At 41.1% G+C, this 16,845-nt stretch overlaps 3 protein-coding genes across 5 annotated transcripts in view; 2 read left to right on the forward strand and 1 right to left on the reverse strand.

Annotated features, from left to right (window-relative positions):
* Nucleotides 1-8,915, forward strand: part of LOC141437673 (uncharacterized) — a 73,381-nt gene extending 64,466 nt beyond the window's left edge. The window contains exons 2-4 of one of the 3 annotated variants that reach the window (XM_074101125.1): nt 5,851-6,084; nt 7,171-8,176; nt 8,442-8,915. In XM_074101125.1, the coding sequence (XP_073957226.1) occupies nt 5,907-6,084; nt 7,171-8,176; nt 8,442-8,634 (1,377 nt within the window). In that variant the 5' untranslated portion in view covers nt 5,851-5,906 and the 3' untranslated portion in view covers nt 8,635-8,915. The remainder of the gene's footprint in view (nt 1-5,850; nt 6,085-7,170; nt 8,177-8,441) is intronic. The other 2 variants (XM_074101124.1, XM_074101126.1) reach the window with 2 other exon arrangements.
* On the reverse strand, nt 2,280-3,096 carry LOC141437595 (uncharacterized). The gene has a single exon (XM_074101032.1). It carries the CDS (start codon nt 2,976-2,978, stop codon nt 2,280-2,282), a length of 699 nt encoding a protein of 232 aa, XP_073957133.1. The 5' UTR covers nt 2,979-3,096.
* Nucleotides 8,916-9,778: 863 nt separating the features above from the next.
* Nucleotides 9,779-10,474, forward strand: LOC141438028 (uncharacterized). The gene has a single exon (XM_074101663.1). It carries the CDS (start codon nt 9,868-9,870, stop codon nt 10,153-10,155), a length of 288 nt encoding a protein of 95 aa, XP_073957764.1. The 5' UTR covers nt 9,779-9,867; the 3' UTR covers nt 10,156-10,474.
* The last annotated feature ends 6,371 nt before the right edge of the window (nt 10,475-16,845 follow it).

A 16,845-nucleotide genomic window follows, 5' to 3' on the forward strand; every position in this document is an offset into this window, starting at 1 on the left:
ACATAATTTAGATATTGGTCTATATGTTTCAATGTCGGTTATGGGCCCCTTTTTATGAACTGGAGTAACGAAAGCTGATTTCCATAATAATGGAACATAACATTCCGAAAGCGAACGTTGAAACAGTAAGAAGATAGGTTTCACTAAGCTTCTCGTACAATTTATTAAAAACTGAGCTGGCAGATCATCAGGGCCAGCTGACTTAGAAGGGTCAAGTTTGAGTAATAAATTAGCGATCATTTCGGCATTCACATAAATGCCGCTCAAACTAGCCGTGGTTTCCGCGATTGGATCAGAAACAGAACCAGCAACAGGATCACTGCCACTTGCCGTCGAAAAAGTCGAGAAAAAATAGTCCGAGAAAGCATCGCATATATCAGTACCGTTATTAACCAGTCTGTCTCCATATTTTAAACTGCTTGGTATGGTGCTGGAACTAGAACGCGTCTTCATAAATGTCCAGAATTGCTTTGGATTCTTAGCTATATTACTTTCAACACACTTGATATAAGAATTAAAGCAATCCCGCTCCAATTTACGAACTCTGTCTCTCAGTAAGTTATAAGAAATTAAATCAGCTTTATTTTTATAAATTTTGTACTTTTTCAAAAACTTATATTTTTCTTTTAAAGCTTTTTTCAGCCCGAAAGAATACCACGCCGGATGCGTATTCGGTTTAATTGTTTTTTTGGGAATAAATTTATCTCTCGCCTTTCTGAATGTTTCATAAAAGAAGTCCAGTGACTGGTCCATGGAACGTTGCGAGAACTCAAGGTCCCAGTCAACACCTGACAGTTCATTATCAACAGAATTATAATCACCCTTATTATAAAGATATTTAGTCCTTAAAGCTGGTTGTAAATTGTTAGTCATAGAATATTTAATGTGGATAATCAATGCTTTGTGGTAAGGATCAATAGGTACCAGGGCGTTAAAACATTCACTAACGCACACAACATCATTTGACAGAACTAAATCCAGCAGCTTACCATACTCATTTAATACACCGTTATATTGGCACAGGTTATGTGTTTGAAGGTCATCCACTAGAGTGCACTCGTCGCTACTCACATAATTGGAAGGAACTAATGACAACCCCTGTGCCGACCATAATATGCTGCTCAAATTAAAGTCACCAAGTATTATATATTTATCATTTGGGTGATTCAATATAATTTCATTTAGACTATTTAAAAAATTAGACAGCTGCTGTGAGAAAGTGTTACCATTGTTCTGCTTACACAAATATAATACGCATAAATGTACTTTGACCGGCCCACCGCAACGATCCCTGAGTGTTAAGGAAACCCACAGGTCCTCGGCTGATGAGCAAAAAGTCGGCTGCGGGGTAACAGTCAACTCCCTGCGAGTAGCAATAATAACACCGCCCCCACGACTCTGCCCAGTCCGCGCTAAGTCGCGGTCCCGCCGCCACACGACATACCTACTGTCAAATAACTCAGAATCTAATACGCCGTCGACTAACCATGTCTCTGTTAAAACAATAACATCGTACGAAACCAGACTAAGGTTACGATAAAATGTTAAAGTTTTAGAGCGAAGTCCGCGTACATTCTGGTAATAAATAAAACAACAATCATCCAACGAATTACTAGTAGCCATTTGTAAATTTAAGTCCAGGCAAAACAGCATAACTTCGAATCAAGCTCAATATCACATTACCTATGGACTGAATAAATGTAGTGATGTATAAATGCAACAATGAATTATATTGCCGTAAACAATTACATGAGTTCGACCAGTGACGAGTCATGGAACGACTACCCCCACAGCCAGAGTATAACATGCCGCGAGCAAAAAGGAGTAAGTAAATAACAGATAATGGATCCGATGAGTGCGAAAAAAAGAGACAAGCGCAAAGCAGTGAGCACACCGATAGCAGCTTAGCAGATAAATAACAACGAGTGTAGGTAGCAATTAGCTCGGGCGCCGCACAAAAGGAACGCTCAGTGATACTCAAACTTAATCGGTAGCGCCCAACGAAAATATTACACAATATTAACATTAAACAAAACAAAAATAACCCTGAGAGAATAACAAAGAGAGCATTTGAATTAATCAACAGAATACTGAAATAATACCAAACTAAAGAAGCTTGTTTAAATCTCGCTCACTACTTATGATAAAAACTTTGGAATTATCATCCCTGCGGGCATGAATCTTACAAAACTTCACCCATATGTAAATAAATCCTTTAGCCTTCAACGTAGATTTGGTTAACGTGAGCAACTTCTTATTCGCCGGCGTCAAATGATCGTTCACATAGACTTCTTCTTACGTGCAGATGCTAAAAAATCTTCTTTTATGTAACGGTTTGTAAAGCCAACAACAATGGATTTTTCCTTGGAATCAAATAGTGGAACTCGGGCAATATAATTAATAAAGGATTTATCCACTTGATAGCCCACCACCGAACTGATCCTATCCATGATAGCGAAGAGGTTTTCATCCTTTCTAACCGGAACCCCCCTTATCTCGACGTTATTGACACGTAGGGCTTGGTCATTTCGAGCAAGCTCACCCTTTATAGAATACAAGTCATTGCAAAACCGCTGAATACTCTCTTGAACGGTTTCAAGCTCCGGTAGTTTCTTTTCCACCTCAGTTAGGCGGGAAGAGCAAACGTCAAGCCCATTACTAACAAAATCGACCGACTCCTTCATCTCTGTGAGCTCAGTTTTTAAGATTCTCACATCGTTCACCAGGCCAGGGAGGCATAGGACCTTCTGCTTGATTTCCCGTAGCTCATCCATTATGGTGGTAAGATCGATTTGTTTCGGAGGACAGGGCGAGCAGTCTCTCTTACATGCAAGACATCTCCAGGTTGATCTGCGCTCGTTTCCAAGTTTACGGAAGCCCTGCTCCGTTATACCAGCACAGCAGAACCCAAAGTCCTTATTACAGCCCGAGCACCGAGCACCATCGTTAATGGAGGCATCACATGAAGCACACTTCATCTCAACTGGCTACTGGCTACTGGCTATGCAAATATATTATGGAAATTAAATTTACTTATTTTTATTTTTTAAAGTAAAGAAGTTTTAGAACCACTGGAAACTACGATGTAAGGCGACACATGCGACCGTATCAAGTGCGCGTACCGAACTGACTATACTAAAGCATTCCACGTTTTTTCCCATTTGCTGGCAGATTACCGCTAATAGGTATAAATTATTTTATTACTCACATGATTAGTCATATATGTATATAGTAGTTTATTTATTTATATTGTAGTTTATGTATTATATTGTTTAAAGCACTGTATAGTAGCTTCCATTATTTTAACTCTTAAACTCACCCTTTGTCGGACCCTAACGTATTGCTCCTCTCCTCTCATCCACTCAGAGGTTGACTGGTAGAGATCCCTTAAAGGGATAAGTCCGCCTTTGTACAAGTATCTTAAAGTTTGTCAGTTGTATTTTGTTAATTTTCTTTTGTACAATAAAGAGTTTACATACATACATACATACATTAGTATAGATATGTACTGTTATATCCTGTACATTAGACCCATTTACCAGTCATCAGCAATCAGTAATATCTCCTATAGCATGCATAAGAACGATTATTCTAAGTGAACTAATGACGGATTTATACGTAAACCATCGACTTGCAATAGTTAAATACTTATGATTCCATCCATGACACAGGAAATCCATACTAATATTATAAATGCGAAAGTTTGTGTGTTTGTATGTTTTTCCGTCTTTCACGTCGAAACGGAGCGACGGATCGACGTGATTTTTGGCATAGAGATATTTTATGAGCTACTTTTTATCCCGGAAAAAATGCAGTTCCCGAGGGAACAGCGCGCGATAACCGAACTCCACGCGGGCAAAGCCGCGGGCAAAAGCTAGTTGAGTATAATCGGGAGAGAGAGTGGGGCAAGTTAAGCTTTACTATTTTTATGACAGGTCCTACTCGTACAACAGAAAAAACTATAAGGTTGATTGTCACATTGATTTATGTGATAGGTACTTAATAATCTTAATATTTTGAATCGTAGATATGACGTTGAATTTTCCAGTTGGAAAGTAATTTCTTGGCTGACTGTAGGCAGGTATAGTGGCCATCTTAAACATTGGAGCTGTCTTGATGCTTAAAAATATTTGAACTCGACATTCCTTTCTCATCGCTCAGTGAAAATTTGGAATCGTCTTGCAGCACCAGTATTTCTGGACCGTTACAATCTTAGGGATCTTCAAAAAACGAACCTACTCATTTCTCAAAGGGCCGCCAACGCATCCGTTTGAAGACCTTTATGAATTTACGTGTCTTTAACTCAATTTCTTTCTCAACACAATAATCCCTTACATATTTCTAAAGACGGGTTGAGGTTAAGTCGTGTTTCACATAGAGCCGTTTATTATTAAAAAATCCGTTCTTGTCAAAAATTCGGCTTTAATACAAACTTTTTTGTTGACTGTACTTTTTGTTGCAGTACTTGCATTGTCATCGAAAATATATCCGTACCTTGTTTCAAGTCGATGCTATTAACCGTTGAAGAGTTTTGTCCTGCGGAGACGTTCCTTGCTAGACTTGGTTAAACCAGTAAGACACTCCAAGAATCACACTCCAAGAATATTGTAATGTTAGTGAACTTACACACTTACACGCCAAATTTCAGCATAATCGGATTCCGTGAAGTTGTAAAAAAATGGCTTGCAAAAATATTGAAACCATTGAAACCACAACTTACTTACATACGAACGTTGCAAATTAAATACAAGCTTGTAAATATACCTCTCCTTGCAGTCGGGTGCAAAATAGCTTGGCTTTCTGGGGTAAATTACAGAATACCTAACAGTACGCTGCGTTAAACAAATTTAGCACAGGTTATAGCCACGGGAGGTATATGGGCATAGGTACCTTATGTCTAACAGTGGACGTCCTACGGCTGATATAATGATGATGATGATGATGATAATGGCCACGAGAAACAGCTAGCTAGCAGCTATTATTATTAAAAGTTAAATACAATGAAACGAAATAATACTCAAATACCAAAGTCGTCAAGATCCTCATTAAATGTGAACACTACTACTTGACAAGAGCGTTAGAGCGGTAGGAAGGACTCTCACAGCTTTTATTAAGACTATTGATCCCCACTACTTTGTTATCCTAGCCCTATGAGGGCAGACGAAAAAGGTGCTTGTTTTTCTAAAAGTATACGAACGGCGAAATGTATCGGACGCGACAGAGGCACTTATTCTTATTGGATTTGGTGAGAATTCCTTGTTTATTTTAAAAAGGTGTTTTCCCAAAGCATGGTTACATTTTTGTGAATTTCAGTGTGAAGGAAAACAACTACTCATTTTCCATAAAGAATGACCAAGAGATCGTTCTACTTTTTAATGGGTTTCAAAAACAAGAAGGTTCAAAGTTCGGCGGATTTTTATAAGTACCTATTATAAGTAGAAACTTGAGTTTATAAGCTTTTCAATGCCTCCTGAGACTACCAACGACGGATACATTGCAACTCCAGACGTCACAAAATAAAAAATAAAACACCCGTAGAATCAGGTACGAAAGCTGCTCACAAATTTTAAGGAATAGGTATGTTGAAAAATGCGACTATTAGCGGAGAACATCCGAGATTCTGTCGGATATACGAAAGTATGTTTGCGCAAGCAGGGGGGCTACTATGTAATTCGAAAATCGAAGTTCGATCGTACCGACCCTCTCACTCTCGTATGTTCGAATTTTGCACTTCGTTGTAAAGGGCCTGAAACGTGGACGTCTCGCGCTCGCTCGGTCAATTATACGTAGCTCTGTAGCCAAAATAGAGTTAGAGAAGTTTAGCGTTGACGTACGTTTAATGTTAAATAGTGTTGATTGTCAGGCAGGCAGGGCCGGCGCGCGGGCGGCGGCGGCGCGCCGGCCGCATGGCGCTGCTCTACCGCGCCACGCGGCTCAAGGACCGCGGCGACACGCACGTGTTCACGTTCGTGGTCACGCGCAGCGCCACAAGGGAGCCCGACCGCGACGTCACGTCGAAGGACTTCGGCTGCGCGCATCAGCGCTGGGCCGTGGCGTTCAACCGCTCCGCTGATGCTTCTCTCGGTCAGTACCGGTGTCTAGTTAGTAGGTTTGTTGTAGCGCCATGAGCAAGCTTAACTGGGACGTCCCGTCGAAGGACTTCGGCCGGGCGTATCAGCGTTGGGCCGTGGCATTCAACCACTTCACTGATGCTTCTCCCGGTTAGTCAACCTGTTGTTTGTAGCGCTACGCCCGAGCCCAACCACGATGTCATGTCGAAGGAATTCGGCTGCGCGTATCAGCGCTGGACCGTGGCATTCAACCGCTCTGCTGAATTTCGCTGATGCTTCTGTCGCTACACCAGCCGGTTTGTAACGCCATGCGTGAGCCCGACCGCAACGTCACGTCAAAGGAATATGACTGCGTCTATTACGCTGCGCCGTGGTCTTCAATTGCTCCGGTGACGCCTCCCATGGTCAGTACCAGTTTGTAGAGTCACATGCGACCCTGACTGCGACGTCACGTCAAGGAACTTCGACTGCGCGCATCAGCGCTGTGCCGTAGCGTTCAACCGCTCTGCTAATGGTTTGTTTACTCGGTCAGTATCAGTCGTCCCATACGCACGAGTCTGATTGTGACGTCACTTGGGCTGCCTTCACAAGCTCTGAGTCGCGTCGTTCAGTCGCTCTATGGATAATTCTTTCAGTAACTTACTATGCTCTCCTACAATTACCGTACCGGTTCCTGAATTGTTTTTTTTTTCATGCTTCATGCGCCTGTTTTAATTTAGAGAGTTTAATGTAGAGATAGAGAGGATACCTACACTTATTTAATCGTTCCAAATAAGTTGGTTCGAGTTTGTAAATTAAGTCTTGTTCTCGTTACTATTATTACAGAGATACATTGAGAACAGTCCCGAGAACAAAACCGACGTCTAAATGGCTTTCTAGATAAATATTGAACCCTTTAGGGAATAAAGTTTCATGGCTACTTCCTTAAGCAAACAGACGGCAAACTGTTAGAGATTAGCTTTTGAACTTTCAGTGCTTTACTTACTAAAAAAATATTCAACAATCTGAAATTTTAATGACCTACTACTACTACATAATTGTAAATGATAATATAACATGCACTTGTAATCTTGTCTTATTCACGGTCCTTTTCCAACAGGAGTGTACCTGGTGTGGCGAGGTGCATGCGAGGGCATGCGTGTGTATGTAGACTTCACTTTCACACTTCTCAGCCGCGACCACTTCACCGCGAATGAGGGTTTCTCCGGCAAGCAGGTCCGCTTCAACGCGGGCTGCGCGGCGCAGGGCCGCGGCCGCTGCGTCTCGCTCGCCGAGCTCAACTCTAAATTCGCGGACGCGCGCGGCGAGTTCCAGCTGGAGCTCTGCATGTCGCGGGTCCGCACTTTCTACACGTGCGAGCTTCGAGCTCCGCGCATCGACACGCCGCCTATCGCCTTCGCCGGGTTCGATTGGACGGTGGCGGTGAGCGGGTGGAACAAGGAGCCGCTCTCGCTGCGGCTCGTCCGCCTGTCCGGCGAGGGTCAGCAGTGCCGCGTCCGCTACGCGTTCGCTATAGGCGAAGGCGAGCGTCGCGTGCAATCGGGCGTGCTGGAATGCGTGTGCGACGCGGAGGGGCGCACGCCGGCGTGGACGCCGCGGCCGCCGCCGCGCCCCATCCACAAGGGGCTGCGGCTGACCGTGGAGCTGGTGCACGCGCGCGCGCTGGCCGAGCTGGCGGTGGCGGCGGCGGGGCGCGCGGCCACGTGCTACGACCGCGACAAGCAGGCGTGGGCGCTGCGCTGCGACACGCACTCGGACACGGTGCGGCTGCACATGCTGTACCGCGACGTGCACAACGTGCCGCGCAACCACCTGCGCTACGTGAGCTGGTCGGCCTGGCTGGTGCGCGCCGCCCCCGGCGAGCCCGACGCCGAGGAGCTCCCGGGCGCGCCCTTCGCCCACTACTACGCGCAGGAGAGCGCCGACGAGGGCCTCATGATGGAGACGGCGCTGCGCGTCGAGGACGTGTCGCGCCCCGGCTGCCCCTTCCTGCACCCCGGCGGCGAGCTGCGCGTGCGTCTCGAGTGGGGCGAGACCTACTTGCTCTTTCAGGCTACCTACCATATCTATGACGACCTCTGTCGCCTTCAAGCGCATCAGATGAGGTGAATACTTTGCTCATTTATTCCAAGTCAGTTACAGTTAAGGCCATAATTCGCAGATATAACAGGTAGTACCACCTGCAGAGTTGTAGTTACGCATACAAGAACATGTCGTGTAATGACAGCAGGATTTTGACATTTACCTACTCATTCATTCTCCTTTGGTGCAACCAACTCTTTTTGTAGCTTAGCATTGACTTCAAGACGTCAGAAATATGTAAACATACCTACGACGAAACCCTTTGAATCCCAACTGGTTTGTCCGCAGACGCGAGATAACGGCTCTCCAGGCGGAGAACTACTCTCTGGAGCGGCAGCTGTTCAGCTACCAGAAGAGCCTGGCGTACGCGCAGGCGCAGGCGGGCGCGGGCGCGGGCGCGGGTGAGACGGCGCCGACGGCCGAGCCGGGCCGCCGCTCGCCCGCCGAACGCTCCCTCTCCACCGACACCGAATACGCGTGAACCCGCTTTTCTCCTCTCGACTGACTCCTGACGTTTTTGAGCGATTTATCTATTTTTCTAGACGTTTTAAGGCGGGGTGCGCCCTGTCCGCACCGCTTCTCGCCGGTCGCCTGCACTCTCGCCGCTCGATCTATCGATAGCCAATTATTATACTCGACTACTTTTCTATTTATCTGTACATAAAATATATTTAGATATTATATATTATGTATATTTCTTAACTTGAAACTCGAATTCATATACTGCGACAGTCGATTAAGAGTAAAAGTCTATGAAAATATTGTGATCGTTTTATTTAAAAACCTTCCTATTTACTTAATACCTTATCGTAGTGTATTATAATATTTTTAATAAAGTTTATAAACTTATTTCTAACTTCAATAGTAACAATTTGACTACCTAAACTAATATTATAAACGCGATAGTTTGTGATGATGGATGTATGGATGTTTATTATTCTTTCACTCTAAAACGGCTGGACTTATTTGGATGAAATTTTTCGTACCTACATAAATACGAGTACCTACTTTACCTACTACTGTTTGCTGCTCACAATTCTGTCTGCGATGAATTCTTTCACCGCTATCCCACGGAAAGTATACAATGCTCCAGGATAAAACTATCCTATTGTCCTTTCAAAGTATTTGCATACCAAATTTCATCTAAATTGGTCCATCAGTATCAATTCAATTCAATTCTTGAAAGTATAGCTCCATCGATACTATCGATGATTCCCAATGTCGCGGTTGGAAAAGACACTATCGGTTAGCCGTTGTACGGTAGCTGGTTTATCAGTTTAAGTGTCAAGAGGTAACATTCAGACATCGCATTTATATTAAGTAGGTACCTATAGATAACCTGGATTAACATTAAGTATAAGATACATTTATCCTGGAAAATAACGTAGTCAGGTACTGCGGGATAGTGATAAGGATTATTCTTCGCAGACGAAGTCGCAGGCTGTTTGAAATAGTTTTAAAGGAAGGCCTCATGATAATCAAAGTGCGGCATCTCTAAGTATTAGGTGTACAATCTGCATTTTATATCAATGCCAGCGTATTCCGGTTGTTATGGGCGTTTTTGTTAACGTCTCAAACAGTTTTGACAGTACACTATTTCCGAACGAACCATAAACGTCATAACCTGAAATGTCAATGTCAAAAACACGTTTCTTCTAAAAAAACACGATATCTACAACGTATTAGTTTTAATCAAATCGTGAATAAAAATAAAATGGCTCAAGGCAAGTTAAAAGTAAAAAGCAAATTACCAGCAGGTGCTAAAAGCAAGAAAGGAAAGGCGAAAGGCAAGGCTGTAACCAAGCGGATTAATGCGCCTGTTAAAAGTAAGGCGACGGCTATAGAGAGGAATAAGATGAAAGCCAATGTAACGAAGATGGTGAACGCTGTTGCGGAGAAGGAGTTGAGGTCCAGGGCCACGGAGACGCCGCAGCTGTCGGCGGCCCAGCAGAGAGCCGCGGCCGCGCCCACGGCGCCTGTTCCCGCCAAACCTAAACAATAAACTACGTCAGGTTAACAAGAGGTCGTTTACAAGATGCCAGTAAAAATGTCACAGTACTATTACAGTGCAGGGCCAAGGGGCTAATTACTTACATGTCTGTGATTGTTCGAACACTGCAATGTAATAAATACTACATGCAAATGTTTACTGGCCTAGTGATTACAGTTCGTAGAGTATTTATTGTTGCAGAAACCAATGAATTCTACACTGAGGTATACTGACCTAACGCCTATTAGTTTTTGTAAGCTTGTAAACTTGTATGTACAGCTTTTGTTAAATAATTTAAATATGGATTAAAATTGTTAAGCAATGAAAAAAATGTTTTGTTTGTCACCACAAATACTGCAAACACTACAAAAAACTTATGATGGGATTTGCCTTGTAGCTTATCTAACTTATCTTTGCACTACATTTTCATAGGGGAGACATATACAGTATACTTAACTCATGTAAAAATTTGTTGCATTCCTATAAACATGTATAAAAATAAAATGTTACACAGATAAAAGATATTTTGGGTAAACAGTGGACTGAGCAAGCTCTCATGATGCAGCCTTCACAAATGATATTGTTTGAAACGGGCTCAAAATTGTGTTCAAAGTAATTGCTGTGTAAGATGACTGGCTTAGTGATTAGCAGCTACTTAATACAATAAATAAAATATAGACTTAACCTCACATATTGTTCTCGGAAAGAGAAACATGAGTAAGCGCGCACAACTTTTGTGTCATAAACACTGAAAATTATCATGAATAGCTCGGGTTGAATTAAGATAGAAGAGAAAAAAAAACTGTTAGTTTATGATAACTTTTTCTTTTCTATTAGCACTTTTACTTACAATTTCAACATTCCGTTTCTAAATGAAATAGATACCTAGCCAATACAAAAAATCACAAATATCTACTTAAAAGTATAAGCAGTGGTATTTTTTTGTGAACTCATTTAATTTCAACATTCCGTTTCTAAACGAAATAGATTCCTAGCCAATACAAAAAAATCGCAAGTACCTACCAAAAATACAATACAATAATTCTATATTGCACACCAACACATAGCAAGCAGTAGGTAGGTACAGAAAACACAGGTATATGTATAGTCTGTACAGACTTAAAAAAATAAATTAAAAAAAAGCAAAAAAAATGCCTGAAAATGCTTGAAAATATAAGTTGTATTTTTTTTGAGAACTCAGTTAAGAATGCAATGCGTCAAGTGACAACAATAAAGTCACGTTGAGCAGTCAAGCATTGCATACTAATGGATGACAATGTGACCTTGTAATTCAAAGTTAGTCATATCTACCTCTTGTACTTGCTATTGTTTTTTAAAAAGTACATGTCTACTGGAAGCAAGATAAATACGAACTTATTCGACAAAATACGGTGGAAAAACATAGTTCATTGCACTGTACTGATCTTTTTAAGGTATAAAATTATAGACACGAAACGGATTTCGTGAACCAGTGAATAATGTTTTTCCATCGCATTTTGTCGGAAAGTTCGTACCTATCTATCCTGCTTTCTTAATTCATCATCAGTCGGAAAACGTCCACTGTTGAACAAAGGCCTCCCCCTTAGAACGCCACTTGCATCCACCGGTTTCCCGCAACTCTCAATTACTTCAGTAAGCTAGGTAGTTGAGAAAGCAAGAAAAAACCGACCAAGTGCGAGTCGGTCGGACTGGCGCACGAAGGGTTCCGTACCATTATCTATACAACATTAGACATTAGCAAAAAAATCATGTTCGTGGTACGGGTACCCCCTTATTTATTTTATTCTGTTTTTAGTATTTGTTATTATAGCGGCAACAGAAATACATAATCTGTGAAATTTTCTACTGTCTAGCTATCACGGTTCATGAGATACAGCCTGGTGCCAGACTGACAGACAGACGAACGTATAGCGGAGTCTTAGTAATGGGGTCCCGTTTTTACCCATTGGGTACGGATCCCTAATAAATGCGAACTTTTCCGACAAAATACGATGTCAAAAGATTATTCACTACACCTGGACCAAATATCACGCAGTTCAAACTAAGAGATAAGACCAGTTAGGTTGTAAAATACGAATTACCTACCTAGTTAGCTTTTAATAGGCCGCCAGCCTATGCGTTATTGCATTTGCGTCCAAAGTGGGTAGGTATATTATAACTAGGCATTTAATTTAGTAAATTTAGCTTTTAACGCTTCGCAATAAAGCTTCGAACAGCGTGTTGGAGAGGCACCACAAGTAACATTTATCCAAGGTAATGTCATACAGTGAGTGAACGTCCTGCCGCAGCAGACAAGTTTAAAGCAGTTGGATAAGAGTCCAATTAATGATTAGGAAGGTAGGTGGGTCAACATTTATCTCATTTCAGTGTTTGTATTTCCGTCGCAGTGGCACCGACGAGTATTATCTTTCGAGTCTTTGAACATGAAATTACTGAGAGTCACTCATGTTTAGTGAAATAAACCCGAGAAATCACATCTTAAATCTAGTTTTCTTAATTTAAGCTTGACATGTTTATATAGAAATAAAAATATTATTAGGTAGATAAGTAATTAAAAATTAACAAAATGACAATGAGAACAAAAGGAACAAGTAAAAAAAAACTGAAATGTAGATGGCTCACAATAGGATGGTTTCACTTACTATTTTCAAGTGATGTGATTTTAAAAATAGCCCTCTTGCTTGCAAGGTCAAAGTGACGTCGCTGACGTACTGCAGGGAATCTGTGCGCGGGCGCAGCCAGAGGCAGGAGGGGGGAGATGCGCCGATTTCTCCGAATAAGATTAATAAATACATGGGGAGCGGCGGCTAATGACACCGCGTGTTTTTATCGCGAATCCAAAACGAACTGGGGACCGATTTTGGAATCACATCACGCGAAAGTACCATTCGATAATGATGAAAAATTGTGCCGAGTTTGATATACGAGTATCTAGTTTACAAAATTATAGCACTTAAGTATTAATTTAGTCAACTACTTAATTGAAATTTTTATTTTCACTTTCGTGCTCCTAGATTTCGTATTTATACTGGATCTAGGCTATACACAAAGTAAAATCTTCGTCTAACAATAAGATCAAAACAAAAAATATTAGGGACATGTTGGAAGTTGTAGATGGTGTGGCAAAGAATTTTTCACCTCAGCACCTCAAACAGGCAGGTTTTGCTACGAGAAATCAGTGATCAAAATCGCATTTTGCTCACTCCGTGAGACAAAGTAACTTTTTAATTATTTTTTTTAAATGCTGAGTAAATGTAATATTATAAATTACTTATACGTTTATTGTTCGACCTTTTTAATGACCCCAAGATGAGGCTTTTTGCAGCATTAAAAAGTAAGTGAGACATATAGCACAAGAAGTTCTAAGTTCAAATTACAATGCATGTTATGACTGTTATGAGTATGAGATTTGTATTGTATCTACTGGACACTTTTTTATTGTTTTAAATGTGATTATTATATTTGTTTCTTAATAATCGGATTATATTTAAAAAAAGTGTTTGTTTTGTGAACAGGTAGGTATATGTGGTTTTATTCTTATGTTACATTTAAATGATGTTCTCGCTGCTGAGATGAAAAATTGTATGTGTCACACGAGACCAAAGTTTTTTGTGCATCTCGTGTATTTGAATCCCTTGCTGGTCTCAGGATTCTAACCTAGAATCACTCGCTGACGCTCGTGATTCAATTATAGAATCCTTCGCTTACTCGGGATTCAAAATCAACACTCGCAACAAAAAACAACTTTGCTCTCTTGTTGTCCTGGAAAGAGGAGGAATAGATAGGCAGGGCATAGAGCAGTGGCGCCTGTATTTCCCCTTATAGTGTATGGCGCTAAAGGCTTGACAACATGATGGGATGTCTAACTAAACTATCCCAACCAACTGCTTATATGAATATGTAAACTAGATTTGACATAAAATTTCACTCAAATCCATCCAGCTGTAAAATGTAGAGCCGTAAAGCTTTAGTTTGAAGGAGTAGCAAGTACACTCGCAAACATTCACATTTATAATATTAGTACGGATCGTAGGTTAATTTTCAAAACAACATGCATATTAAAACTAATATTCCTTCTTTTCTAAGTCGGTGTCGGTACACTCTTGACTGAACGGTTGGTGACCCTTCATCACAACTTTCTTGGGCAAATAGTGTGGTGATTTCCCCTTGCCTTCCACAGCGCAGTACTGGAGCCCGGAATTAGTAGTTGAAGAAAGAAAAGAAAAAGAAAGAAAACATTCGTGACAACATGTAAGAATCGATAGGAATAAAAAAAAGTAAGATAGTTGGCAAAAGAGCGCTGCTGCTCACTATCGTTTTTTCAAGTTTTCGACAAAAACAGGTTAGGACCAGTTGCTGCTAAGACCACTTACTACTTTGACCAGTTGTTTCTAAGACCACTTGCTACTTAAGACCACTTGCTACTTAGACCAGTTGCTTCTAAGACCACTTGCTACTTAGACTAGCTGCTTTTTAGACCAGTTGCTACTTAGACCAGTTGCTTCTAAGACCAGTTGCTACTTAGACCAGTTTCTTCTAAGATCAGTTGCTTCTAAGACCAGTTGCTACTTAGACCAGTTGCTTCTAAGATCAGTTGCTACTCAGACCAGTTGCTTCTAAGACCACTTGCTACTTAGACTAGCTGCTTTTTAGACCGGTTGCTACTTAGGCTAGTTGCTTCTAAGATCCGTTGCTACTTAGACCAGTTGCTTCTAAGACCACTTGCTACTTAGACTAGCTGCTTTTTAGACCGGTTGCTACTTAGACCACTACATAACAGTAGTTTGATGCGACACAACACAAGCCGTCACAATCATGCACAACACTGCATCATATAAATGTGAACGCAACCATATAAAATGTATGATACCGATACCGTTCTGATGCGTCACGACACAACACGACAGATAAAATGTGAACGCCTTTTACGATACCTACGTGAAGAGATGGGTGCGTCCTATTTTAAAACCGGGCACGTCACGAGCAAATATATACATTCCTACTTTGAAGTAAATCGGTAATATCAGTACGGAATGACTTAATTATACGAGAAACGTACGTCCAGCTAATAAAAATCCGCTTTATATCTCAATTTGCTTACTTTGTCTGCCAGTGCAATACAATACAGCAGCCATTAAAACATATATGGGGACATAATTTAAAGAAGTAACTGAATCCGATGACAGTTTAATTCTGCGAGAAGCAAGTTCCAATTTCGTTTGTGTTTACTCTCGACTGCTCTCGTGGAAGCATAAAAAAATAGTTTTAATTGTCTGGCTGGAAGAATTAAAAAATGTGACCAACTTATAAAAATCGCTTCTTTGTGTATGTCTGTTATCCTATGGTTCTTCTGGAGCAGGTCTCGGATAAGACAGATATTTAGAGATACGGCCATTTGCATATATTTCGAGATACCGAAAAATATTTACCTACGAAACCGTCGGTGCGCGAGGCCAGTTCGCACTTCCGTTTTATTTTTAAATTGGTCCAGATCACTTAGTAGATATGCAAGTTCGAGTCGGACTTGACCGTTTTTAAAGTTAGTTATGACGTCAATTAAAGAACGTTATTTCTAACATTTTCACTTAATATCTATTCCTACTTCTTATTGAATTCATCCTTTATACCTTAACCTTACTAATATTATAAATGCGAAAGTAATTTTGTCTGTATTTTTTCTGTTAGTCTGTTTGTTAGGTACCTATTTATTGACGCTTCAATCGTAAAGATAGTTTTGGGACTCTGGGAAAGACATATGATAGTTTTTATCCCAGAAAATTGCATACTATCCACGAGATACCGATAATCAATTTTTGGAAGAAGAATTCGCAGGCAAAAGCTATTAAATTACGCACCTCAAATTGAACGTTGACGCTGCAATATGGCATTCAAATATTTTTTTTAAGTAGAAATTATTTGGACCTTGAAAAACCTGCGCGCGTTGATGTCTTTTATAAGCGGCGCGAGCGCATAAAACTTATCAGAAATAAATACTGGGTATACTTTAATTAGGATTTATGGCAGCTGACACAGCATGCCATTCATCATGAGTGGCATATCTATCTAAAATGCAAAGAAACATTTAATGCGCTGTAGAAAAAAGTAAAATAGTACAAGGAGTCGCGCTCACTGATGCTAGCTAAGCTCGATTCTTTATTGTACATAGCCACATTTCAATTGAAATATATTCTAATTGATCCTTACTTTCTCACTAATATGATAAATGCTAAATGCGAAAGTAACTCTGTCCGTCTGTTGTCTCTCTGTCTGTTACCTTTCACGCTTAAACCGCTAAACCGATTTTCATGAAATTTGGTAACGATATGAGGTTGGGGACTTCGGAAACAGTGTGCGTGTATGTTCTTTTTATTTATTCTTTGCTCCTAATGTATTTTTCTTTGTATCGAATATGTGTAAACAGATATTTCCCTCTTTATCTCTCAATATTCGCCCACTTTAGAGTTAGGGTTAGGGTTTAGGGTTAGTTTAGGTTTAGAGGCTTACGAGTATTCTCTCTGTTTTAAATAAAGCTCCTGTTGCGCGTGCGCCGTTTCTCGCAGTCCGAGAGAGACAATCAATCCGGTTTGCTGCAGCGGCTGCAATTAAAGTAGTGTCGCGGAGCGTGCGAAAGTGGCCGGCGCAGCGCAGCGCGCGGCGGCGCGGCCACTCCTGCGCACCACTAGCATATTCAACGCTTTTAAG

The sequence above is a fragment of the Choristoneura fumiferana genome, chromosome 18 (assembly GCF_025370935.1).
Source record: "Choristoneura fumiferana chromosome 18, NRCan_CFum_1, whole genome shotgun sequence".
NCBI lineage: Eukaryota > Metazoa > Arthropoda > Insecta > Lepidoptera > Tortricidae > Choristoneura > Choristoneura fumiferana.

Bases quoted from the DNA above. Each gene is read 5' to 3' on its own strand.
- LOC141437595 (XM_074101032.1), bottom strand. From the start codon at position 2,978: ATGAAGTGTGCTTCATGTGATGCCTCCATTAACGATGGTGCTCGGTGC.
- LOC141438028 (XM_074101663.1), top strand. From the start codon at position 9,868: ATGGCTCAAGGCAAGTTAAAAGTAAAAAGCAAATTACCAGCAGGTGCT.